Consider the following 25,821-nt stretch of genomic DNA (forward strand, 5'->3'; position numbering starts at 1 on the left):
CAAGTTTGGAAAGAACAGGAGTGCTTTCTGAAATCCCTCAATACAGGAGAAACAATACTCTCAAAGAACCTAAATGCAGGATAGAAGTGCGGCGTAAAGCCCGAGTCCTTAGTACAGCGGAGGGTCAGAGAAGCCTTAAAATTCGGAGAAGTTTTGATAGAGTAAGGAGAAACTGTTTCCAACTCAAGAGGGTCGGTAACAAAAAGACACGGATTTAAGATAATTGGCAAAAGAATCAGGGGTGGTGGGGAGGGGGCGTTGAGAATTTATTTACGCCATAAGTTGTTGTGATCTGGGATGCACAGCCTGAAAGGATGATGGAAGCAGAGTCAGTAGTAACTATCAAAAGGGAATTCGATAAATACCTGAGAAGGAAATGTTTGCAGGGCTATGGGGAAAGTACAGGTGAGTGAGATAAATAGGACAGCTCTTTCAAAGAGCTGACACAGGCATGAGGGGCCTAAAGGCCTCCTTCTGTGCTGTTTTATTCTATGGTTCTATGATTCTATGAAGCCCAGCTCTGTGTGAGAAGCAGCAGAGAGAAACCTAAAGTTGGAATTAAGGAGGCTGCTTTACTACCCCCACCGGAACAAGAAAGATGCAAATAAAAGGGCGTGGTCAGCAACGTTCCCGCTAAGCTGCATAGCCGCTGTCCGTCGGTCAGTCTCATGCAGCCCAAGACCAGCTTTTCAAATGTGAAATTTCGAAGGGGCCGCGCACCCAAAAAATATTAGGAGGAACATCAGACAGTCAGGACAGTCCGTGTAATGTTAAACCTGCAGGTCCAGGTAGAGGGTTGCTGAGCTATCTATAACTTAGTAAAGAGTAAGGGGTCGATTTTACCTATTGGGCAGCCAATCGGCGGAGCGCGCCAGCAGCCCACCCATTCCAGGGGTGAAGAAGCCAAAGCCACTTTCAGGCCATGGTCTTGTTTAAATAAAACCAGCAAGCTGTGTGCGCCAATTAGAAGTCCCGATACAGCCGGTCTAATATTGGGCAGCTTAGAAGCTGTCAGGTTGGCAGCAAGGTAAGCCTGAGGGGTGGGTGCAATTGTGGAGGGGGGGGATGCCCAGGTTATTTCTATGGGCCTGGAGGGGCATTAATGGGGTGGTAAGTCTACTGACCTAATTTTGAGGCCATTAAGCCCATTAACGCTGATTTTAAAAGTTTGAAATCAACCCCTAAGGGTGTATGATATGTTTTGAAAATAAACTACTATTGTATGCTGAGAGCTTGACCTGTTACTGTATTGTGCAGCTGGGCGATTGAGACCTGCTTACAGACTGGCTGTTAATAAAGATAATGGCCCAGAAATTAGTGTCCCAATGTGCGAGTAAGCACCGTGTACTCACGCGTGGGACCGATGGAATTGCCGGTTTTCTGCATGCACAGCGCATGCGCGGGAAACTGGCATTTCCGATCCTCTGAACCAAGGGGTTCAGAGGTCGAACACGTGCGTGCAGGAGTCTGCGCGTGCTCATTGAACTTCCTTTTTTTTCCAGGTTTGCCCGTGCGTGAAGGCCTCCACTTTTTACACTTTAAAAAAGCAGACGTAAGGACTTAATTTTAAAAGGTAAGTGGTCTATTAATTAAAATTAGAATTTTTTTCCCACAGGTTTATTATTTTTAAAGGCTTTACAGTAAGGTAAGTGTATTTTTAGCCCTAATTTTTTATAAAATTATTTTTTTCAAAAATTTAAATTATTGTTTAAAATAGTTATTTAAAGTTATTTATAGTTCATTTAAATAGTGTGATGTTTTTTAAAATTTTATTTCAAGTTTAAGTACTGTTTTGGGCGCCCGGAGTTTTCATGAGTTTGACAGTTCTTACTGTCAAACTCATGAATGAACTTTTGCATGCTCCGATTGGTTGCCCAGTGCTCACGTGATCCCAGCTGACGCATCGCACTAAGTACGCCGCTGGGTCACGCAAGCACAGCGCGCTGGGAGCTGAACCGGGCCACAGACAGGAAATCCACGCAGGCCCAGGCTTCAACTGTCGGCGCGCTAGGTAAGTGTAGGTCGGGGGCTTGCACCCACGGGAAGCCCCCGACACGAATTTCTGGGCCATTGTACTGCAACATTTCCACAGTGTGGTTCTTGACAAATAATATTGAAGGATATTAGTAGCTACAGGAATGATAGTGATCTTGCAGGTTGCTGTTTTTAAGAGAGGAAGGGTAAGGAGAGATAAAAAAAAATTTTTTAATTGACTAGAGGTGTAAACTGATAGAATTAATAAACATCCTATAAGTTTGTGATGGTTAAACTAATTCTTTTAAGAGTTGCTTATCTCAGAGGGTTGATTAAACCGTTTTAGTGCTTTTGCTCTTATGTCATTGGTCATAATTGCTGAGTAACTCAAAGATATTCTGTTTTATTGGCCCATCTCTTTGCTTTACGATTGGTTAACCTAGATTGTGTTTACCGATCATTAGAGGAGGCGTTTCTAAAGTGTATATAATGCAGAATGAATGAAGAAGTGTGCAGCTTTCCGATACACTTCCTGTGTCAAAGCAGAAACGACAGCTCGAAGATGTTTTTTCTCAATAGCCTGCATCTTACAGGTAAAGGCAACCCAAGACGTAATGCAGCTGCCTGTGGTAAGTTGGCTTTGATCTAAATCCCATTCAATTGGTTTGTAAACACTATTAATTCTGAAGATCAAACTTTAACAATTATATCTTACTCAATGGCTTCCTCTCATGCCACGGGGGGGAGGGGGATGTTGTATATAAAAAGCAGTTCGATCAAATACATTTTAGGTTTAAAATTTAGCTTTACTCACCCAAAATCACATTTCAAACACAATTGGTTTGGGATATTTTTTACTTGTTTGTGGCAGAAATTTGAGATCTCTGTTTGCCAGAACGTTAGATCTATGTGTTGTCTACTGACCAACATCTGTATAAATGTTCAATATCTATTTTAGGGAGCGTTTACAACAACAACAACTTATATTTAATAGCATCTTTAACATAGTAAAACGTCCCAAGGCACTTCACAGGAGCGTTATAAAACAAAATTTGACACCGAGCCACATAAGGAGAAATTAGGACAGTTGACCAAAAGCTTGATCAAAGAGGTAGGTTTTAAAGAACGTCTTAAAGGAGGACAGAGAGGCGGAGAGGTTTAGGGAGGGAATTCCAGTGCTTAGGGCCTAGGCAGCTGAAGGCACGTCCACCAATGGTTGAGTGATTAAAATCAGGGATGGTCAAGAGGCCAGAATTAGAGGAGCACAGATATCTTGGGAGGTTGTGGGACTGGAGGAGATTACAGAGATACGGAGGGGCGAAGCCATGGAGAGATTTGAAAACAAGGATGTGAATTTTAAAATCGTGGCATTGCTTAACCAAGAGCCAATGTCGGTCAGCGAGCACAGGGGTGATGAGTGAACGGGACTTGGTGCGAGTTAAGACATGGGCAGCCGAATTTTGGATGACCTCAAGTTTACGTAGGGTAGAACATGGAAGGCCAGCCAGGAGTGCGTTGGAATAGTCAAGTCTAGAGGTAACAAAGGCATGGATGAGGATTTCAGCAGCAGACGAGCTGAGGCAGGGGCAGAAATGGGCAGTGATACGGAGGTGGAAATAGGCGGGCTTAGTTATGGTGCGGATATGTGGTCGGATGCTCATTTCAGGGTCAAATATGACACCAAGGTTGTGAACAGTGTGGTTCAGCCTCAAACAGATGCTAGGGAGAGGGATGGAGTCATTGGCTCGCAAATGGAGTTTGTGGTGGGGACCAAAGACAATTGTTGTGTATGTACCTTTAAGAGAGAACTGACTTTATACTGTAGTACCGGCAGTGACCACACCGGTATATAAAGCCATAGCAGGCTTCTGTACTTTCAGTTTAAGCTTACCCTCTGTTCAGTAAATACCTGTTATTATTGTTCTCCTGCAGTCCGTGTATTATTGATATGCGGACACTACAACAATGACATCGGTCTTCCCAATATTCATTTGGACAAGCAGTCTGACAATTTAGAGACTGTGGAGGGGTTGGGAGAAGTGATGATTGACATGAATCATGTCATTCATGTGGAAATGACTTATGTAATAATACTGGGCGGCCTGCTGGTGGCGCTGTCCAGGGAGAGTATAAATACTTGGGCATGGGCCCAGCTTGCTCAGGACATTCTTTAACAGGAACTAGTGAAGAACACAACTAGATTTCCATGTTGAAAAACAGTTGATTAAAGCCTTGTTTAATACTCAGACCAGGTGCCTAGTAGTTTTCTTATGTCAATGATGAGGTAGAGCTGGGTGTCGTCAGCGTACACGTGGAAACTGACACTGTGTTTTCAGATGCTGACGCCGAGGGGCAGCATGTAGATGATAAATAGGAGGGGGCCAAGGATAGATCCTTGGGGGACACCAGAGGTAACGATGTGGGAGTGGGAAGAGAAACCATTGCAAGTGGCTCTCTGGCTACGATTAGATAGACATGAATTAAATCTGAGATTAAGGAGTTAGAAGCACCGCAGCAAAGTGAGAAATATTTATTCTCCCCCTCCCTGTTGTTAATTCCAAAAAATTCTATTTTTTTATGCTCATTGAAAACTGTTACTGACATCAGGATTTGTATAAATGATTGTACATAGCATACCTTAGAATATATTGGTAATGCTTCATTAAAATATTTGGTGATCACTTAGACACCCAGTTTAAAGCACTACTATAGACACCAGAGGACGTGGTCGCACACTAGTTCTGCTGCAGATGATTCAGATGAGGACTTCGATGGACCAGGCTATAGAAAAAGGCTGATGGGTGCACCCCCAAATGCTTGGTGCATTGGAAAGCCTGTGCTCAATGTCAAGGAGCATGGAACAGTTCAGCACCAACTTGGCACAGGTATTTGTGCAGAGCTTGAAGCCCATCCTTTCCAACATGTAACGGGTGGTCACCTCCATCAGCATACCTATGGAACCCAGCATGATGCAGCGTCTGATGGCCGATGTCCCAGCTTCCATTGGAGCACAAGCAGTGAGTGCTGCAGTGGAAGCTCAGACTGCTAAAATGCAAGCTCAGACTGCTGCCACCATAGCTCTAGATTCCAGTGTTGAAAGGGACTTCCAGGGCATCACAGCAGTCCAATAATTTGTCCTCCAACAGATTACTAGGATTGCTGAGGCGCCACCTCGGGAGGGTGGCATTGGCTCCATGGGGCACAAACCTGCTGTCCTCTCTCAGGATGACAGCATTCCTGCTCCCACCACTGCCACTCTGCCAGTGCCCTTGCTGTTGCCTGTCAGCCAGCCACCCCAGACTGCTGCAGCCAAGGCCGAGATGGTGCAGCCTGAAACCGGGCCTTCTAGGCCCAGAGCTGCTCGAGGTCATCCTCCAAGGCCATCTGCAGTCTCCTCAACAGAAGGTCAGCAGCCTTTCACCAACCCTGCTGCAGCCACTGGGGAAGCACCTCATAGGAGCACTAGGAAAGGCAAAGGCACATGGAAAAAGCACTAAGGGAATGCACAAAGGTGATTAGTTTATTTTTGTAAGCATTATGTTATGATTTAAATTATAAATTTGGATTGGAATGTGCTTTTATTTTTGTGTTGTTGGAAAGGTGATGATGTGATGGTCAGTAATAGAGGAAAGGTAAGGAGTGTGGGACTGTTGGTGAATGGGGAGCTGTGGTTGAGGTTACTGATATCGCTCATGAATTATTTGATCATGTAGCACCCGGATAGAAATGTTTCTTGTGGCAGCATAGCTCTCATTGTAGGCCTGCTGTACACGTGTGCATGGGTTCCGGAACGGAGTCATGAACCATGTCATGAGTGGATAACCCTTGTCACCCAGTAGTCAGATTTTGACTTGCCGTGGTGGGTCAAATATAGCTGGCACAGAGGACTGCCGCAAAATGAAGGAACCATGACTAAAAAGAAAAGAAAGACTTGCATTTATATAGCGCCTTTCATGACCACTGTACATCCCAAAACGCTTTACAGCCAATTAAGTACTTTTTGAAGTGTAGTCGCTGTTGTAATGTAGGAAACGTGGCATCCAATTTGTGCACAGCAAGCTCCCATGCACAGCAATGTGATAATAACCAGATACTCTGCAGCGGGTAGTCAAAACTGCCCAACGCATTACCGGCACCCGGCTACCGACCATAGAGCACATATACCAGAAACGCCATTTACGGAGGTCACGGTCCATCATCAAAGACCCTACCCACCCCAGCCACAGTCTGTTCACCCTCCTGCCATCTGGGAGACGCTACAGATGCATTCGCACCCGTACGACCAGATTTAGGAACAGCTTCTTTCCCAGGGCTGTTATCCTACTGAACTCCACAAATAAACTCTAAAGCCTGCACATCTGCCAATGCACTTTATTATGGTTATGTTTATGTTAATGTATTACAAGCCAAATGTATGTTGAATGTTTAAATGTCTTAATCTAAATGTACACTCTCGGGAGCTGCAAGCCTACATTTCGTTGTACTGCACTTGTGCACTAACAATGACAATAAAAGTTGATTTGATTTGATTTTTGATTTGATTTTGATTTTTAGTGATGTTGATTGAGGGATAAATATTGGCCAGGGCACCGAGGATAACTCTCCTGCTTTTCTTTGAAATAGTGCCATGAAATCTTTTACATCCACCTGAGAGAGCAGACGGGGCCTCGGTTTAACGTCTCATCCAAAAGATGGCACCTCTGACAATGCAGCACTCCCTCAGTACTGCACTGGAGTGTCAGCCTAGATTTTTGTGCTCAAGTCTTTGGAACACAAAAATCTAGGCTGACATTCCAGTGCCACAATCTTCTGGCTCAGTGCTACCAATTGAGCCATGGCTGACACCTGACTACTGACAGCAAAACGGGCATTCACCTGCATGTGCGCTGCCTGTGGTCGCACACCAGCTGTACATTGAGGGAGTAGAATCCCTTTTGGTTCAGGAAAATGGCAAAGTTCACATGAGGCGCATGCAATGCAATGTGCTTGCAGTCAATGGCACCTTGCATCATGGGGAAACCTGCAATCCATGCAAACCCTTGTGCTTGCTCCGCCTGCTTGTCTCTGGCAAGAGGGAATGAATTGAAGCTGTCTCTCTTTGTATAGAGAGCCTCAGTGACCTCCCTTATACAGCAGTGTAATACAAACTGCGAAATGCCAAGAGGAAGGCCTACCAGGCCACCCATGTCTGGAAGCAACTTGTTTCAGCACAAGCCTTTAAATCACCAAGTAAGTATTTCAGCACCAACCAGACCACTCCCTGTAAACTATTGAAACTTTAGACAAGTACAGGAAAGCTCCAAAAACATGTACTATTGTACCAAAAATCAGAAGAAATAATCCAGCAACTAACCTGTAAGTAGTTCATGATCCCTTTAAATAGCACTGATGGGACGACCTTCATGCCATTTAATGTCGTGTTCAGCTGTGCGAGGTTAAGAGAGGGCATAGGCTGGAGCGTGGCAGCACTGGTGTCAAATTAGTGTTGTTAACTGATTGATGTCATAATCTGCCTGCTCTGCATGCTGCCGGCAGTCATTATACCAAGTGTGCACACACTTCTTGAATGCAATTTTTGAGTATTAAGAGGCCAATTAATGCCTAAAAACGGGTACTACAGAGCCCAATTTCTCCCTAATAGTTTAAACTGCCAATAGGTTGCATTCTTTGTTTTGCACCGAACATGTTACTCATAATATGAGAATGTAGTCTAATCGCTGCATCTAACAGAGTCCCATTTCAAAATGGTAACTCGTCTCAAGTGTAGCCCGAAATTTTCATTCCTTAAATGTATAAGCCCATTCTTACGACTTGTACACAAGAATAAATAGAATGGCCGTTTCTTGTAGTAACACCAATATCTTATTGCTGATAATAGATTTGCTCCTCCTTGGACTCATGCTTTTAAGCCATACAGAGAGAACGTTGGCAAAGGACAACACCAAAACTGTTTGGAAAGGAAAAGGATCAACAGAAAAGCTGAAAGAAATAATAACTGGGAGATGCTTCAACTACATTGGAACCATAAATCCCAAGGCAGGGTAGGTCAATTTGTAACTCTTCACTGGCACAGCATTAAAGCACATCATAATTTTCAATCTTTTCAGAAAAACTGCTTGTGGCACTTTTCATTAATTATAACAATTAAAAGTCTTAACCAGTAAAGATATAAACAGTCAGTGAATTAACTTGTTTTCAAAGTGTGTGCGAACAGCACACTCCAGTCCTTTTTCCATCAAAATCTATTTAACAAATGCAAAACACTTTCTAATCTTCAATTTATTTGCTGGACAACTGACTGGTAGAAAAATACATTTAGATTGGCTTTGGCTCTTATTCAATTTGATAGTTGCCTGTGAGCAATGCAAGACTCTGAAACACGTTTAATCAAAATCTTGACAATCCAAATACAACTTGTCTGATTTTTTTTTAATGTAAGGTGCTTTTTAAAAAAAAATTCTCTTCCTCTTTCTCTGTCTCTGCTCATCCTTGCTAAGTATTTGCCTGCTGCTACAATGAAATGCTTCATGTATAGTCTTGTGCGAAAACACTTACCCACAGTAAACAGCATGGCTGAAACTTTTCTATTCAACAACTTGCAGAGAGGGAAACAGAGCGTCTTGAGAAAGAGCAACACAATCTGTGGTAGATTTTACCTAAATGAGTGCCGACTGGTGGAGCCCGCAGCTGGCCACCTGATAGTGCTGGCAGGAGGTCCAGCCCATTTCAAGGCCCAGGCTTCATTAACATATATGTAGCGAGCTCCACGCCTCAAGCGAGTTCCGATGCAGCGCGCTGGTTCCTGGCCAGCGCAATGTCAGCCAGCTCCGAGGACAACTCGGCCTGGACAAAGGTAGGTCACCAGGGAGAAAAAAAAGACTTGCATTTATATAGCGCCTTTCACGACCACCAGACGTCTCAAAGCGCTTTACAGCCAATGAAGTACTATTTGAAGTGGAGTCACTGTTGTAATGTGGGAAATGTGGCAGCCAATTTGCGCACAGCAAGCTCCCACAAACAGCAATGTGATAATGACCAGATAATCTGTTTTTGTTATGTTGGTTGAGGGATAAATACTGGCCAGGACACCGGGGATAACTCCCCTGCTCTTCTCCGAAATAGTGCCTTGGGATCTTTTATGTCCACCTGAGAGAGCAGACGGGGCCTCAGTCTTCCAAGAACAGAGCTTGGGGGGGAGAGGGGGGTTGGGGGGGGAGTCCGGAGGAGCACTCACTTACCTTGAAGGGCCTCTTCTGTTCTGCCAGGTTTTACTGGGCAGAGTGTTCATGGTGGCACTCCACCCAGTAGACAGGTAAAATGCTGTTGGGGTCCTATGTACATCATAAGACCCCAATTTGTATAGATTAATGAGGCTTCCACCTGATCCACTCGGATGCCCAGTGGAAGGTCCCCAGGAAAAATGGTGGAAGAGCGGGAACTGTGTAGTTAATCTACCACCTTCATTTTAACTCCTCCGCCGCCCGAGTTAAAACACCCCCTTTGGGTGCTAATCTTATGTGACTAGGAAAATCTTGAATTGTAACCTTGGCATTGCTTGTTTATTTTCCACATTCTGAATGGTTGGGGTCAGTTGAACCTTTATTTATTCATGTATGTCAACGTTTATATGTGAGAGAGAAAAAAATACAATGCCAAGAACAGCAAAAAAAGGGTTAATTTAAAGGAGGGAAATCTTGAAAGGATTGTAACGTCACTGAGGTAAGGAGGGAAGTTCTCAATAAAAACTGTCTCAAGTTTAGACATGGTGGGCTGAAGTTTCCTCCATTATCCTGTCTACAATCAGGCGGGCCAGCAGTGCAAACAGTGGGGAAATGGGGCTCCTAGATACTAACCCTTTTCGGATTCAGTCTCTGCCAAGCCCTATAAAGCCAGGAGCTTCCTTGATCTTCTGACATATTTTGCCCCTTTAAGGTCCCTCACCACCTCTTCTGGTGCTGCAATGCTGGTCCCACTGCAGCACTGCCAGGATTTTCCAGCTTTGCAGTGGGGAACCCCCCCACCTCCCCCCCCCACCTCCCCCCCCCCCCCCCCCCCCCACCTCCCCCCCCACCTCCCCCCCCCCCCCTTGGCAAAAGTAATCCTGCAATTCGTATGCCTGAAACCGGCATTTCCGATGTCCCTACGGGTGTGTACACAGCACGTACATACCCGTAGGCATCGGAATACACGGCCCCTTGTTAAACAAGATCCTGTCTGCCCTCTCAGGTGGATGTAAAAGATCCCATGACAATATTTGAAGAAGGGGGAGTTCTGGCCCATATTATCCCTCAACCAACATCATTAAAAACAAATTATCGGTCATTTTCTTATTGCTATTTCTGGGACCTTGCTGTGTGCAAATTGGATGCCACATTTCCCTATATTACAAGTTTAAAAAAGTGCTTTATTTGCTGTAAAGTGCTTTGGAACATTCTGAAAGTCACTATATAAATGCAAGTTCTTTCTTTAGTTGCAAGTATACCAGAACAAGCACGGATTTTCAGCACCAATATTTCTTAGCAACAATGACAATGCATTACTCCATTCTAACAGCGTATTTAGTGTTTGTTTCTTTTTTGTCAGAAACAAAGACTGTTCAGAGCTCTGGGAAGCATTTCTGCGTGCATTTAGTTCCAAGGACCCATGCAATATCACAAAAGAGGATTATAAACCATTTCTGGATCTGGCAGATCATGACATCCCAGCTAACCAGGTGAGGAATAAGGCACTTCAGGAGCCTGTCATGATAGTCCAGACTAAAATACAGTAATGACATTCATAATCATAATCAACTTTATTGTCATTGTTAGTGCACAAGTGCAGTACAACGAAATGTAGGCTTGCAGCTCCCGAGAGTGTACATTTAGATTAAGACATTTAAACATTAAACATTCATTTTGTGGTGTATGTAACCGTTCCACCTTTAAGAGAACTATTTTAAGAGATGCACTACTTTATCTTGGCTGCTGTATACTGTAATACCGGTGGTGACCACACTGGTATATAAGTGCTGTGTAATGATTTATTGGGCAGTTCAGCCCTGACCTTCGACTAGTAAAGGCCTGTTAAAGTTATTCTTGTGGTCTGTGTGCAGTGATTCATATTAACCATAACTGGAACACACAGACTTAACAGTGGCGACGAGTACGATCTTACCCTGCGGCAGAGATACATCCAAGGCAGTTTAACGGGCGTCGAGAAGAGGCATCCGCCCTCATCATCCTGCTGAGAAAAGACTCGAGCCTGAAGAGCAAAGGAAGAATCCTGACACGAAGCCTTCCATCAGCGACAGGCAGTGATCATCCCTTCTACCACGGTGGTGGGTAAGCCGATCAGCGACGAGCAGCAAGTCGGCCACGTTGGCTGTGGAGTAGGGGAGGGAAAACGGAGGATATAAGGGCGGAGAACTCGACCACGGCCGGGAAAAAGAGCCGGACAGAAGTCGGGGCCAGAGGCGCTGAGACTGGGGCAGCGTAAGGCATGGGAGCCGCGGTGAATGCAAACGCAGCCGGTGTAAAAGACCGGGCTGCAAGCGGGCTGGGAGACGCAACAGCGTCGAGAGAGAGCTCGACCGCGACCGGTGAAAAAGGCCGGGCAGCTACCGAGGCCGCGAGGCGCAGCGACCGGGACAGCGTAAGGCGTGGGAGAAAATTAAAAAAAACGCGGAGAACTCAGCCGCAGCCGGGGGAAAGGACCGGACTGCAAGAGGGGCTGGGAGGCACGATTTGAGAACCGCTGGGGAGGGCAAACGCAGCAATACGGCAATCGCCATTACAGCCAGCGGGGGAGAAAGGCAAACGCGGGAAGCCGCCATTTTCGTAGGCGGGGGAAGAAGACAAGCGCGGGAAACCGCCATTTTGAAAAAAAAAAAAATTCTTTTTGTTTCTCAAGAAGATTGCGAGGATGCCTAAGCGTGGTAACATCAACGATTTTGATCCCGATGTTGAAGATTGGGCCACGTATGTAGAATGCATAGAGATTTATTGTAAGGCAAATAAAATATCCAATGAAGATAAAGCACTAACCTTACTAAACTCAATGGGTGCGAAGACATACGGGCTATTGAAGCATCTTCTATCACCAGCTAAACCGGCGGATCAGGCTTTCGCTAATATTGTTGCTGTCCTGAGAAATCATTTGAACCCCACACCGCTGATGTTAGCGGAACGATTTAAATTTTATGCGAGAACGCAACTGAAAGAGGAAAGCAACGCGGAGTATTTAATTGAACTGCGTAAGCTAGCGAAATACTGTCAGTTTGGGGAAAGACTGACAGAGGCACTGAGAGACAAATTCGTGTGTGGATTGTCGAAAGAAGGAACACAAAAGCGGCTGCTTGAAGAGAATGATCTTACACTTGATAAGGCTGTCACTATTGCAGCATCGCATGAAGCCGCAGCGAGAGGCACTGCGGAAATGCAGCTGAAGGCAACGGTACTCAGCGTAGATCAAATGGCTTTGAGTACAGCGAAATGTTATCGTTGTGGAAAGACAACACACGATCAGAACCAATGCTGGTTTAAAAATCAGGAATGTAGAAAATGTGGCAAGCTTGGTCACATAGCTAAAGTATGCCGGTCAGGAAAGAAGACCAGCAACAAAAAGTCACCGCAGGAAAAGTGCAGAAAGGTACATAAGGTGGCTGAGAAGAGTTCGGATGAACAGAATTCGGATTCAGACTCCAACAGCAAGGAACTGGGTAGTCTGAGAATTCACAATGTGAGTAAGGAAGCTGACCTACAAACTATCTGGGTCACACTTCAGATAGCAGGAGTCCAAGTGAAGATGGAATTGGACACCGGATCGGCGTTGACGGTCATGAATAAGCAAGATTACAAAAGGTTATTCACACATATTCCCCTACGGGATACGGAGATAGTATTGCAGACATACACGGGGCAAAGAGTATACCCCATCGGAAAGATAAAAGTCAAGGTGGTACACAAGGGCAAAGAACACCAAGGAATGGACTTATATGTACTACCTGAGGGAGGTCCACCACTTCTGGGACGGGAGTGGATCAGGAAAATAAATATGGACTGGCACTCCCTAAAAGCAATAACGGTAGATTCCGGAAAAAAAGATGTCAAACCTGAACGATTGTCCAGAATATTGGATGAGGGCATATGCAGCAGTGACAGTGACAAAGCAGAGAGTGAGAACTCGGTGAAGACAATCAGCTCAGACTCTGGAACTGATGATGGTAAGACCAGCCCATGTGCAAAAGACAAGTCTAAAATGGACTTGCAGACTAATGATGGAAAAACGAAGGAGTGCATAAATGCTTCAGAAGAGAACAAAGTATCAGAACAGAATGCCACTGAACAACAACAACATAGTTTGACAGAGAATTCTGAGTCTGTCCAGTCTACAGACATGCACATTTCTGAGGGCACTGCTGATTCAAAGAATGAAAAAGAATTGCTAACCAGAAATGAAAAGGAAAGTAAATCTGATAAACAAGTCACTCTGGTCCCGGATTCATTAACTCTCAATGGAGCAGTAGATTCTACCAATAGAAAGTCAAAGAGAAATTCTGATTCGGGTAGCATATCTGCATCCGATAGCGTTGACTTGAACATTTCCCTTTCAGGTGATCTCTCTTTAAACAAGGAAAGTGGCTCTCTATCAATACGGGGTAACCAAGCATACAACAAAACTCTGAAACGAACTAGAAAATTTGTTGTCGATGGAGTGGAAGTGAGTGTCACTACTTCAAAGATTATTGGTGAGGATGAGAAGAAAGCTGAGGAAATGCGATTCCTAAGGCGGCAGGAGCTGCGAGAGTTGCGGTTGCTTCAGAAGGAGGAACACCGGGCTCGAACTCAACTCAATTTCAAACTACAACAGCAATTAGAACAAATGATTCACCGTTTTGAGCAAGAGATGAATGCAAAGAAAAAGTTCTTTGACACAGAGTTGGAGAATCTGGAAAGACAGCAGAAGCAGCTGATTGAGAAAATGGAACAGGAACACACAAACCGTCTGCGCGATGAGGCCAAACGAATCAAAGCTGAGCAAGAAAGGGAATATGTCAAATTCATCGATCAGTTGAAAGCTAAGAAGAAAGAGCACCCTTTTGTGAGCAGTGTCAGCAGTAATAAGCCACTCAGGGAATTGGTGGCAGAGGCAAAAGCTGAAGTGATGGAGGAAATAGAAGACAATAGAGAGGAAGCAGAAGATGATGACTCATCTGAACCATTATCACCCCTACCAGGTCACGCACGTGGTCCCTCCGAACTGAGCCAAATCAGTCTGGAAGCAGAAAAACTTCCCAAGGTACTCGAGCCTTTAGAAGTCAACAATGCTGGTTCTGAAGTTACGAAAGTTCAAGCTGTTAAGTCCAGTGAAGGACTATTAGATGAGTCACCCCAGCAACGAGAACCAGAGACCCCTGAAAGGCGTTATCCGTCTCGGATCAGGAGGCCTCCTCAGAGACTGAATCTGTGAACTGTTTTTACATGAAGTTGTGTATATATGTTATTATGTTATGTTAATGGGGAATATATACTGTTAAGCTAAAAAGGGAGGATTGTGGTGTATGTAACCGTTCCACCTTTAAGAGAACTATTTTAAGAGATGCACTACTTTATCTTGGCTACTGTATACTGTAATACCGGTGGTGACCACACCGGTATATAAGTGCTGTGTAATGATTTATTGGGCAGTTCAGCCCTGACCTTCGACTAGTAAAGACCTGTTAAAGTTATTCTTGTGGTCTGTGTGCAGTGATTCATATTAACCATAACTGGAACACACAGACTTAACACATTTGGCTTGTAATACATTAACATAAACATAACCATAATAAAGTGCATTGGCAGATGTGCAGGCTTTAGAGTTTATTTGTGGAGTTCAGTAGGATGACGGCCCTGGGAAAGAAGCTGTTCCTAAATCTGGTCGTTCGGGTGCGAATGCATCTGTAGCGTCTCCCAGATGGCAGGAGGGTGAACAGACTGTGGCTGGGGCGGGTAGGGTCTTTGATGATGGTCCGTGACCTCCGTAAACAGCGTTTCTGGTATATGTGCTCTATGGTCAGTAGCCGGGTGCCGGTAATGCGTTGGGCAGTTTTGACTACCTGCTGCAGGGCTTTCCGGTCATAGTAGCTACAGCTGCCATACCATACTGTGATACAGTTCGTCAGGATGCTCTCTATTGTGCAGCGGTAAAAGTTAGAGAGGATCAGGGGTGACAGGTTACATCCCTTCAGCCTCCTTAGGAAATATAGGCGCTGCTGGGCCTTCTTCACCAGAGAGGAGGTATTGAGGGACCAGGAGAGGTCTTCCGTGATGTGGACTCCGAGGAACTTAAAGCTGTCCACCCTTTCCACCACAGCCCCATGGATGTGGATGGGGGTGTGACTTCCGCCTTTAGACTTCCTGAAGTCCGCAATGATTTCTTTGGTTTTCTTGATGTTAAGGGCCAGGTTGTTATCGGCGCACCACTTCACGAGATGCTAGACCTCCTCCCTGTAGGCTGACTCATCGTTGTTGGTGATCTGGCCTACTACCGTGGTATCATCCGCGACTTCACTTCTGTGTTATACCATGTGTCAAGGCTAAATCATTGAATTTGGATGGAAGAGGGGTTCGATAGTGTAGTATGAATAGTCCTGAACTAGCAGCCAGAGGTTGTGAGCTTAAATCCCACCATAACAAGTTATGACATTTAATTCAATAAATCTGTTAATTTGTGGGCTGGCACCAGAAGAAAATTGTCATGAAAGCTGCCAGACTGTCGTAAAAACTCAACTGTTTCACTAAAGTCCTTCAGGGAAGGGAACCTGCCACCCTTACCCAGTCAGACCTGCACGTGAATCTAGTGCCACTAGACTCTTAAGCCACTCAGTTGCCGGGGCAACTAGGAATGGGCAATATATGCGGCCTTACCAGTGCTGCCCACATCCTGAGATGAAATAAACAAGGAATAGGAGATTCATTTTAATAACCAGTCATTAAAAAATACTTAAAAGATTGACATTCATATTGCATTACAGGGGTGAAAATTCTCCTCACTTACACTGAAATTCCTGTGGGAGTGTGTCAGAAGGGCAGGTAAATAGGTTAGGACCCAGATACAGCATTTTATCAGTGGTCTGGTGACAATACGGCGGAAGTGGCCCCACCTGAGGGTCCAGGCCGAGACCATAGCCTGGGCCCATAACAACAGGTCTGGAATTTTTTTGGTAGACGTCTTCAAGATTAGATAAATTGCTTCCAATAGTTGGCAAAACTGTAACCAGCGGGCTTAAATTTAAGACAACCACAAAAAGAATTTAAAGGGCAAGCTCGAAAGCCTTGGATAGAATTTCCACCATTTCCACTTCATGTCCGCCAAACATCTGCCTAAGTTATGGCGGGAGATCATGAGAGCCCACACGGAACAGCCAGGTGCATTTCTTTACACAGCGGATGTTTAGAAATTGGAATTGCCTGCCACAGACTAATGTTGAAGCAAAGTCCATAAGTTATTTTAAAAAGGTATTTAGATAGTTGCTTGAAGAAGAGGAATACTAAAGGATATACGGTGCGATCAGGAGAGGGAGGATTAGACTAGTTGGCTCATGTGGAGATAAATACCATTGCAGACTGCAAAATTGAATGGAGTAGAATTTGACTTCGTGCGATAGTCTAAAATGGGTGACAATGAATCGGCAGTCGGGTTTACATCGCTCCCGATTTTTTATTTCCATTGAAGTCAGTGGAAATAAAAATTGGGAGATTTAAAATGGGCGGCCGATTCACTATCACCCATTTTACACTATCGCACTATATCAACATCTATCCCATGCATTCTATTATACACCATGGGGTTTCCTTAAAAATAATTTTTGCTACATCTGAAGTTATGATGTTTTTAAATCTATCCTGTCAGAAACATCTCTTTGCGGCTCTTTGTAAATTGCTGAGTGACAGGGCAAGCATCCGGGGTAGCCACTAACATGTCCACTCTCAGCATCCTTGAATAGGAGAAAATGGCAGCTCCCAATCAATAGGTCAGTCATTGATCTGCAGTAAGCTTCATAAAATATCGATCCACTGTTTATTTTCTTTTAATATGGCTGTTAATTTAAGAAAGAAAACTCCAGAGTAAGATGATCCAATAGTGCAATCCTGAAGTACTTTTTAATTTAAATGTTATTTTCCTCGTGTTCCATTAACATTTCACTGCTGAGATTGTTCATATTTCTTAGTCAATCTTCTGGAGCCAGACTAAAGTACTCATCCTTCAGTACACCGACGTCACAGAGGAGGTTATGCCTCTCGAGAGCACTTTGGTTGGTTATATGATAGACGGCCTGAATTGGTGTGGGAAACTCTCCAGCCCAGGTGAGTGATGTCATCTTTTATGGCAGAAAGTATTGAATTACCATCAATACCTTTTACTTGTAATTCAAGAATAATAAATTCATGGGCTCCTTAGCAGTGGAGTTTTTGAGAATTTGGTTTGTTAATAAATGCTTATGCTTAAACTTGTATTCTTGGAATGATCATCGACATGACCTGTTCCAGACAAGCAATACCTTGTTTATGCTGCCTGGCTCCTGCCTGGATCGGAATCGAATTCTTGTGGCCAGGCGAGAGTTCCTCTTATAAGCACGCACAGGCCCCAGCCCCCATACATTACATTTGGAATAGAGCTAGGTCCTCAAACTTAAAAAAAAAAACTGTTTTTAAACTGTCCAAGGGGCTTCCTCTGGATTCAGGTTGAATCTAACCCTAAGGGGAAAAATTGGGTTGCTTTGCGCCTTCTGTTAGCACCCCTGGGGGGCACTAACAGGGTGCAAAGCCTCTAGCGCCCGGGCGCAGAGCCGCTAATGCCTCCCGCAAAATTCAGCGGGTGGTTAGCGGCAGTAGCCGGTAGTGCCCTGTGATGCTGCGCCGCTGGCGATAATGTCATCGGTGTCCGCAGCGCCCCTGCTGCAACCTTGGGTTGCACCCCCTGACCTATCGCCGGACAATATGTCCGACAGGGTCAGGGTGATGTTTATGCAGCTGCGGCGGCGCTACTTAAAGGGCAGGTGTCGGGCGCTAATTTGTTTTGGGCCGCCTGCCAGCACCTACCTGCCCCCTTCCCCTTTTTTCTTCGGGATGCCAGCCGCGATCGCTCAGCCCGGCACTCCTCTTGAATGCCGGGCTGTTTTCCTGACACCTCACTCCCTGGTGGTCCAGCAGGGCCCCGGTGCATGCAGTGCTAGGCACCTCCCCTTTAATCAGAGGAGGGAGGCCTGCAATGATGCGGCGCTACACGCTGACGTACGTGGCGCTGTTGCATGTAGCGCTGCGAAATTCACCGGTAGTGCCCCAAGAAGGAGGGGGAGTGCTTCCAGTAGCCCTGGCGATGTCAGCGCCCCAAAGGGGGCAACACCGAATTTTTCCCCCTATACCATCGCTTTTATGTCACTCTCCGGTTGAGCTTCTCAAAGATCTCCTCAGTGCAGAACTTGTGGTACGCATCAGCTTCCATTGGGTCATTCAATTACGTGCAGTACACAAAGGCGCCTATTTTTGTCACAAACCTGTGTCTGCTGGGAACCGATGGGCCGATTCCACACTCTTGCCCTTCCAGCAAGAAGTGGCATTCCCAGACAGTGCATTGTGGGATCACAGCCTGTGATTTTCCATCCATTCATTTTAATACGTGGAAACTGGCCTGCAATGTGCTCCACATGAGCACAACTCCCTGCTGGGGCTGCAGGAGTGTGAAATCGCCCCTTGAGTTTAAACAGCCCAAACTCAGGCCTCAGAGACTATATTCCACCCCCAAAGAGCCTGTATGTAACTGACCTTCGAGGACAACACTGAGGGCAGTTGTCATGTCTCCACCACTATCACAAACAAGATCAGATAATTCAGCACCAATCAGGGCATCAAATCTGGGTTATCGGCGGGACAAAGGAAAGTCATATTCAAAGAATATGTGGGGTTCCAGCTGTGTTCCTTTCAAGTGGAGTTCCCCATTGGAAGCAAAGGATCTGTGAATTCACCCTTATTTATGTTTGGGTCACCTTGTTGAATCATTTCATTGATTTTTTTTGATGACCAGTAATGTTCTTGCTCAGGAACTGCAAAAAAATACCACAAATCAAGCCCTAATGCTGTAATAACGGCTCTTAAGTGGAGAAGTGAAAAACTTGTAGTTTATTGGCCCAGAAATTCGGGTCGGGGCTTCCCACGGGTGTAAGCCCCCGACCTGCACTTACCTTGCGCGCCGGCCGTTGAGCTGTAGGGCCCCGTGGAATTCCGATCCTGGGCCTGCTCCAACTGCCGGCGCGCAGTGCTTGCGTATCCCGGGGCGCAGTTAGTTCGATGCGTCCCCTGGGATCACGTGGGCCATGGGCAGCCAATCGGAGCAGAGAATGCTCCATTCATAAGTCTTGACAGGAAGTGCTGTCAAGACTTATAAATACTACGGCCCCAAAATAGCACTGAACCTTCAAATAAATTTTTAAAAAACATCACATTTTTTAAATAAACTATAAATTATATTAAATAACTATTTAAACAATAATTTAAATTTTTGAAAAAATAATTTTTTATTCTAACGGGGCTAAAAATAAACTTACCTTGCTTTAAAGTATTAAAAAATAATAAACCTGTGGAAAAATGTTTTAATTTTAATTAATTCACCACTTACCTTGTAAAAAGCAGGCCTTACGCCTGCTTTTTAAATGTGTAAATTCTGCAGGTTACCCTCCCGGGAAAACCTGTAAAAAAAACCTAAGTTTGATGCGCACGCGCAGCCTCCCCTGCGCACGCGTTCGACCTCTGAACCTCTTCGTTCAGAGGAACGGAAGTGCCGGTTTCCTGCGCACGCGCAGTGCATGCAGGAAACCGGCACTTCCATCGGGCCCACGGGTGTGTACCCAGCGCGTACTCACCCGTGGAGACCTGAATTTCTGGGCCAATGAATCATTTGGTGAAATGTAGGCACAAACTGATTCATTCTTTGCTTTAAAAAAATTATGGTTCTAAAATTTTGAATAGTGCTTTTTAAATATATCAGAGGGGCCGTTCCTGTCTTTGCTAATTTTAGTCAGTCAGAAATATAAAGAAGTCATTCTCAAAACGTTGTATTTCAACCAGGTGTGCTGAATGTATAGGCTGCTGAGTGAACCCATCCTCAGAGCGCCTTGCTGGCAGTTACTCCCGCCTGTTGGATGAAAAGAAGTTATAAATGAGCATAAATGTTTAAAAGCAAGTATCCAGCCCATAATATGCCTCTCGCTCATGACTTAAGCTCCTTCTATCGTAACACAGTGAAATCCATATACTAAAATTAGCATTTTTTAGCAAACTTAAAATAACAAGAGAGATCCACATAAAATAGTTCAAATGCAGCCCATGGTGTGTTTACAGTTCACTGTTTATAAGAAAGGTTGCTCAGTACTTAACGTTATAAAAGTTTATTTTCCTGTATAATATTAAACAAACAACTCCTGTACCTTGCAGATAGAGCCTGGGACATTAATCATTTGAATTGTAAATTATTAATTTGTTACAGGACTTAATTTTGAAGCATGTCCCAAATACAACGATTGTAAAAACAATTCACTGAGTTCATTTTGGAAAGCAGCATCTGAAAATGTAAGTGCTTCTTTCTCTGAAACAATTCTGATGGGGCAATGTGTTAGTGCGATGCAGTAACATTGGAGCAGCAGCCTTTAGTTGAAGATTCAGCACTCTGTGCCTCAGTGCCGATGCCAACTTACATTCTCAAATACCCACATAATAAGCCCAGAGTCTTTCACCTATGCCACTGTGGTCTTGTGTCGAGACGAAGCCCACCTACAGCAAAGGAGGGAAAACCAAAAGGACCATCACCATGGGGTGACGCTCATGCACCCAGCTAATAGCTGATTATGATGTGGCATCAGTGAGGACTGGGAGCATGTCACCTTCCTCTCAGCTGAGGAATGCTGCGTGACTCAGAGAGCCCTGAAGAGGAGAAATGGAGAGAAAATAAATACTTTGTGAAAAATTAAACCATGATTTTTTTTTTAAACTTTCTGTTTAATTTTGGTGACATTGCTGAATCAACTTGTGCATTACTTGATTAGATCTGTTCATTGTATACAATTGGATGGCAATTTTTTTTATGCCTCTGCTATGAATTTGTTTTGGGTCTGGATTTAAGGTGAGCTTTACAGGGATCAGTGTCCTAAACCAAGCCACTGCTAAATTCGCTTTTGTCTTTTTCTACAAATTTGAGATCATCCTGTTAGAATGCAACTTCAGAGCAAAGGCAGTAGAATAAACATGGAGCCCCACACCTCCCCCTCCTCCAACCCATAAACAATACTTGTTTCATTCCAGTTTAGAAAGTACCACACCTGCCATTTAATGCCTGTGTCACAGCAGTATAATTGCACACCTAATCTGACTCTACTGAAATTCTCTGATCTGCTCAAGTGTCTCCAAGCAGCAGAGGAAGTGAGTTTGTCGACTAGGTAAGGGTGCTCCCTAGACTAGAGAAGGGAAAAACAAATCAGCCTGGGTTGCCACTCCTAATCATGTCAACTGACTCCTGCTGCAAAGTGTGCATGAGTGTGTAGTAACCTGGGAGGTTATGTGTAACCTGATCCACCAGGTGGTGCTGTGGCAATTGCTCTCCTGAGTTAAGTCTGATCTGTACTGGTTGTACTCTTTGTTTTTGCTGCCTCATGGCAGAAGCTTTTATGTGCAAGTGTTGATTAAACTATGTTAAGGAGTTAACCTGTGTCTGTCTCCATCTATGGCCACCTCAAGATACCACATATGGCGACGAGAATAAAGGACGGAAAAGTTTTGGAGTATTCGGAAGAGGTGCTCGGGTTGGTTAGCAAACTAGTCGGAAAAGCACGAGGCTAGGCCGCAGGAGTCGAAACGGTGTTTGATTTTTTGGCTGAAGTGACCGAACTCCAAGGATGGCAGGAACGGTAGGCTCCGTGGCACCTTTTGACAGCAAGTCGCAGTCTTGGGAGGAGTATTGTGAAATACTGGGCCATTTCTTTATGGCAAACGAGGTGGACAGTGCTGAAAAGAAAAGGGCCATTTTACTGAGTTGTATGGGAGCGCAAACCTATACACGGATGAGGAATCTGCTGAGCCCGGAGCAGCCAGGAGAAAAATCTTTTGACGAGTTGGTGAGTCTACTAAAGAATCATTTCAATCCGAAACCTAGTGAAATAGTATAGAGATGGAAATTCAATTCGAGGATTAGGAGGCCGGAAGAAAGCGTTACTGAGTATGTGGAGGAGCTTCGGAAGCTCGCACAGGACTGTAATTTTGGAAATACGCTCACAGTCATGTTAAGGGACAGACTAGTATGCGGAGTTAACGATGACAGTATACAGCAAAGGTTGCTGTCAGAAGAAGGATTAACGTTTGAGACGGCACTTAAAAAAGCACAAGCCACGGAGATGGCTAACAAGGACATTAAGGACTTAAACAGTATGAGCAAGGAGAAATGGAGTAAACCAGTGGGAGGAGCTGTTTTCAAGATGGAAGCTGGCGCGAAAAGTCCACCAGTCGGGGTTGGGGATTGCTACCGATGTGGCGGGACGAGCCATTATGCAAAGGACTGCAGGTTTGCAAAGGCAAAGTGCCACAATTGTGGAAAAATAGGGCACTTAAAGAAAGTCTGTAAAAGGGCAGTGAGTGAGAGAAGCAGTGCTAATGGGGCAAAGCATGCTAAAGGGGGGAGGGAGAAGTACACAAAGCGGGCAAATTACATACAAGAGGAAGAGTCTAGTGAGGAGGTTTTCACTATATACAGTATAGACACTTCAAGGCCCAACGTACCCCCTCTCACTCAGTATTTGATAGTGAACGGAGGTCAAGTAAAGTTTGAGATTGACACCGGAGTACGGCAAGCTATGGGGGGAAGCAAAAGTACCAGAGCTAGGTACATGCCCCATTCGTCTCAAAACCTACACAGGACAGAAGGTGGACATTTTGGGGGCAGCCGAAGTACAAGTGGAACACAAAGGAGTCACCAAAGAGCTTACGGTGGCAGTGGTAGCAGGGTCAGGGCCAAACCTGTTAGAACGAGGGTGGGTCAGTGAGTTGAGTGTGGACTGGCAGGCAATGAATAAAATGGAGGACAGTACAGAGGCACTGCAAGAAGTGCTGATGAAGCATGAGTTAGTGTTCAAGGACGAACTGGGCACCTTAAGGGGAGCCACAGCCAAGATTCATGTAGCCAGTGATGCCACGCCTCGTTTCTTTAAACCAAGGTCGGTACCTTTTGCAATGAAAACCAAGGTTGAGGCGGAACTAGATCGCCTGCTAAAGGACAAAGTAATAGAACCAGTGAAATTTTCAGACTGGGCGGCACCAATAGTCCCGGTATTGAAGCCCGACGGTAATGTAAGGGTGTGTGGTGACTATAAATTAACAGTGAACAGAGTATCATCACTGGAACAGTACCCCATTCCGAGAATGGAGGACATGTTAACATCGCTCGCTGGGGGAGAAAGATTCAGCAAACTGGACATGAGTCATGCGTATCAGCAGATATTGCTAGATGAAGAATCAAAAAAGTTTGTCACGGTGAACACGCACAAGGGGCTGTTCACGTATGCCAGGTTACCATTTGGTGTCAGTTCTAGCCCAGCAATATTCCAACGGACTATGGAGGGCATTCTGCAGGGCATTCCAAAGGTGGCCGTGTACTTAGATGATATTCTGCTAACAGGAAGTGACGATCAGGATCACTTAAAAACACTGGACAAAGTGCTACAGCGGCTGGAAGAGGCGGGGCTACGTCTGAAATGGAGTAAGTGTAGTTTCATGGAGAAGGAAGTTACATTCCTGGGACATCAGGTGGATGCCACAGGCCTCCATCCATTACCAGGGAAAGTGCGGGCAGTGCAGGATGCACCGGCACCCACCTCAGTGACTGAACTGAAAGCCTATCTAGGGCTCCTGAATTATTATAACCGGTTTCTTCCAAACTTATCGATGCTGCTGGCACCCCTGCACAAACTGCTGAGAAAGGAGGAGCCATGGCGTTGGGGGCCAGAGCAAGCGAAAGCGTTTCAGCAGTCAAAGGAGCTACTTCAGTCCAGAAGGGTGTTAGTGCATTACGACGAGAAGAAGGAGCTGATAATGTCCTGCGACGCATCACCCTATGGAGTGGGGGCAGTGTTGACCCACCGCATGCCAGATGGAGCGGAAAGGCCCATCGGGATTGTTTCACGCACGCTCACAGCTGCAGAAAATAACTATTCACAGCTTGATAAAGAGGGGTTGGCCATTATATTTGGAGTAAAGAAATTCCATAAGTACATATATGGGAGGAAGTTTGTAATCAGTACTGACCACAAGCCTCTTATTAGCTTACTGAATGAGATGAAAGCGGTGCCTCAAATGGCATCACAGAGAATAATGAGATGGGCAGTAATACTAAGAGCCTATGAATATGTGATCACATACAGAGCCAGCAAGGAAAACGGGAACGCGGATGCTCTCAGCCGCCTGCCCCTCTCAAAAGCTCCTCGCAGTACTTCCCCTGAGGAGCACGTCCTGATGCTGGATCAGGAAATCAGTCCCCTGATGACTTCAGTGCAAATCCAGGGCTGGACAGCCAAGGACTCCGTTCTGTCAAGGGTCCGTGAGTATGTGTTGAAAGGCTGGCCAGATCACCGTGAGGGACCGGAGTTCGCGCCGTACAGACAGAGACAGCACGAGCTCAGTGTCCAAGATGGATGTGTGCTATGGGGAGCACGCATCATAGTCCCAGAGCGGGGACGCTCTACTTTGATGGAACAGTTGCATCAATCGCACCCAGGAATGACTAGAATGAAAGGGCTGGCTAGGAGCTACCTGTGGTGGCCTAACTTGGATGCTGAAATTGAGTCAAAGGTAAAGTCATGCACTATATGTCAGGAACAGAGGAAAGCACCTGCCGGGGCACCACTCCATCCCTGGGAGTGGCCCAGCAAACCCTGGAGGAGAATTCACATAGACTATGCGGGACCTTTTATGGGCAAAATGTTTTTGGTGCTGGTTGACGCTCACTCAAAGTGGATCGACGTTTATCCAGTGAGCTCTGCAACGACTGATGCCACACTGAATTGTCTCAGGAACAGCTTCAGCACGCATGGTATTCCAGAAATGATTGTATCCGACAATGCACAGTGTTTTGTTAGTGAAGGGAGCAAAGAATTCATGGTAAGGAATGGAATCACACATGTCACCTCGGCTCCATATCACCCAGCCTCAAATGGGTTAGCCGAGCGAGCCGTGCAGACTTTTAAGGAGCTCATGAGAAAGAGCTCAGGTGACACCCTGGAGACCAAGCTCAATAGAGCCTTGTTTAGTTATCATATAACACCCCAAGCTACCATGGGGCTTTCTCCGGCTGAGTTGATGATGGGGAGAAAGTTGCGGTGCACGTTAGACCTGATACACCCAGATCTCAAAAGCAAGGTTGAGACAAAACAAACAAACCAAAAAGCGTACCATGACAAACATACTAAAGCTCGCCATTTCGCCATAGGGGACTCTGTGTACACCCGGAACTTCGGTTATGGACCGAAATGGATACCAGGACTAATCCAGGACATTACAGGACCTGTGTCATACTCCGTGTTACTAGGGGATGGTCGAGGGGTTTGTCGGCATGTGGATCAGCTTTTCAGCCGGCAGCAGGGGGAACTGCCTCAGATGGAACAAAGGGCAGTAGAGGAGGCTGTTCCAGGACCCAGCACGGCTTATAAGGTGCCAGTGGACACTGGTACTGCCAGGCCACAGCGGGACAGAGTAAAACCAACATCAGAGACTACTCCAATCTCAAGTGCGAATGAATCTGAGAATCCACCACAAGTGGAATTAAGACGTTCACAAAGGATTCGCAAGCAAC

At 45.4% G+C, this 25,821-nt stretch overlaps 1 protein-coding gene across 1 annotated transcript in view; it reads left to right on the plus strand.

Moving 5' to 3' along the window:
- Positions 1-1,494: 1,494 nt before the first annotated feature.
- The window catches only part of LOC147123096 (ADP-ribosyl cyclase/cyclic ADP-ribose hydrolase 1-like), a 34,091-nt gene continuing 9,764 nt past the window's right edge, over positions 1,495-25,821 (plus strand). Inside the window, exons 1-6 of the mRNA XM_085966305.1 lie at positions 1,495-1,573; positions 2,418-2,603; positions 7,853-8,015; positions 10,558-10,687; positions 17,168-17,303; positions 20,479-20,561. Coding sequence (XP_085822431.1) covers positions 2,471-2,603; positions 7,853-8,015; positions 10,558-10,687; positions 17,168-17,303; positions 20,479-20,561 — 645 coding nt within the window. The 5' untranslated portion in view covers positions 1,495-1,573; positions 2,418-2,470. The remainder of the gene's footprint in view (positions 1,574-2,417; positions 2,604-7,852; positions 8,016-10,557; positions 10,688-17,167; positions 17,304-20,478; positions 20,562-25,821) is intronic.

Source organism: Somniosus microcephalus, chromosome 2 (assembly GCF_052327205.1).
Source record: "Somniosus microcephalus isolate GS21.2 chromosome 2, FLI_Smic_1.0, whole genome shotgun sequence".
NCBI lineage: Eukaryota > Metazoa > Chordata > Chondrichthyes > Squaliformes > Somniosidae > Somniosus > Somniosus microcephalus.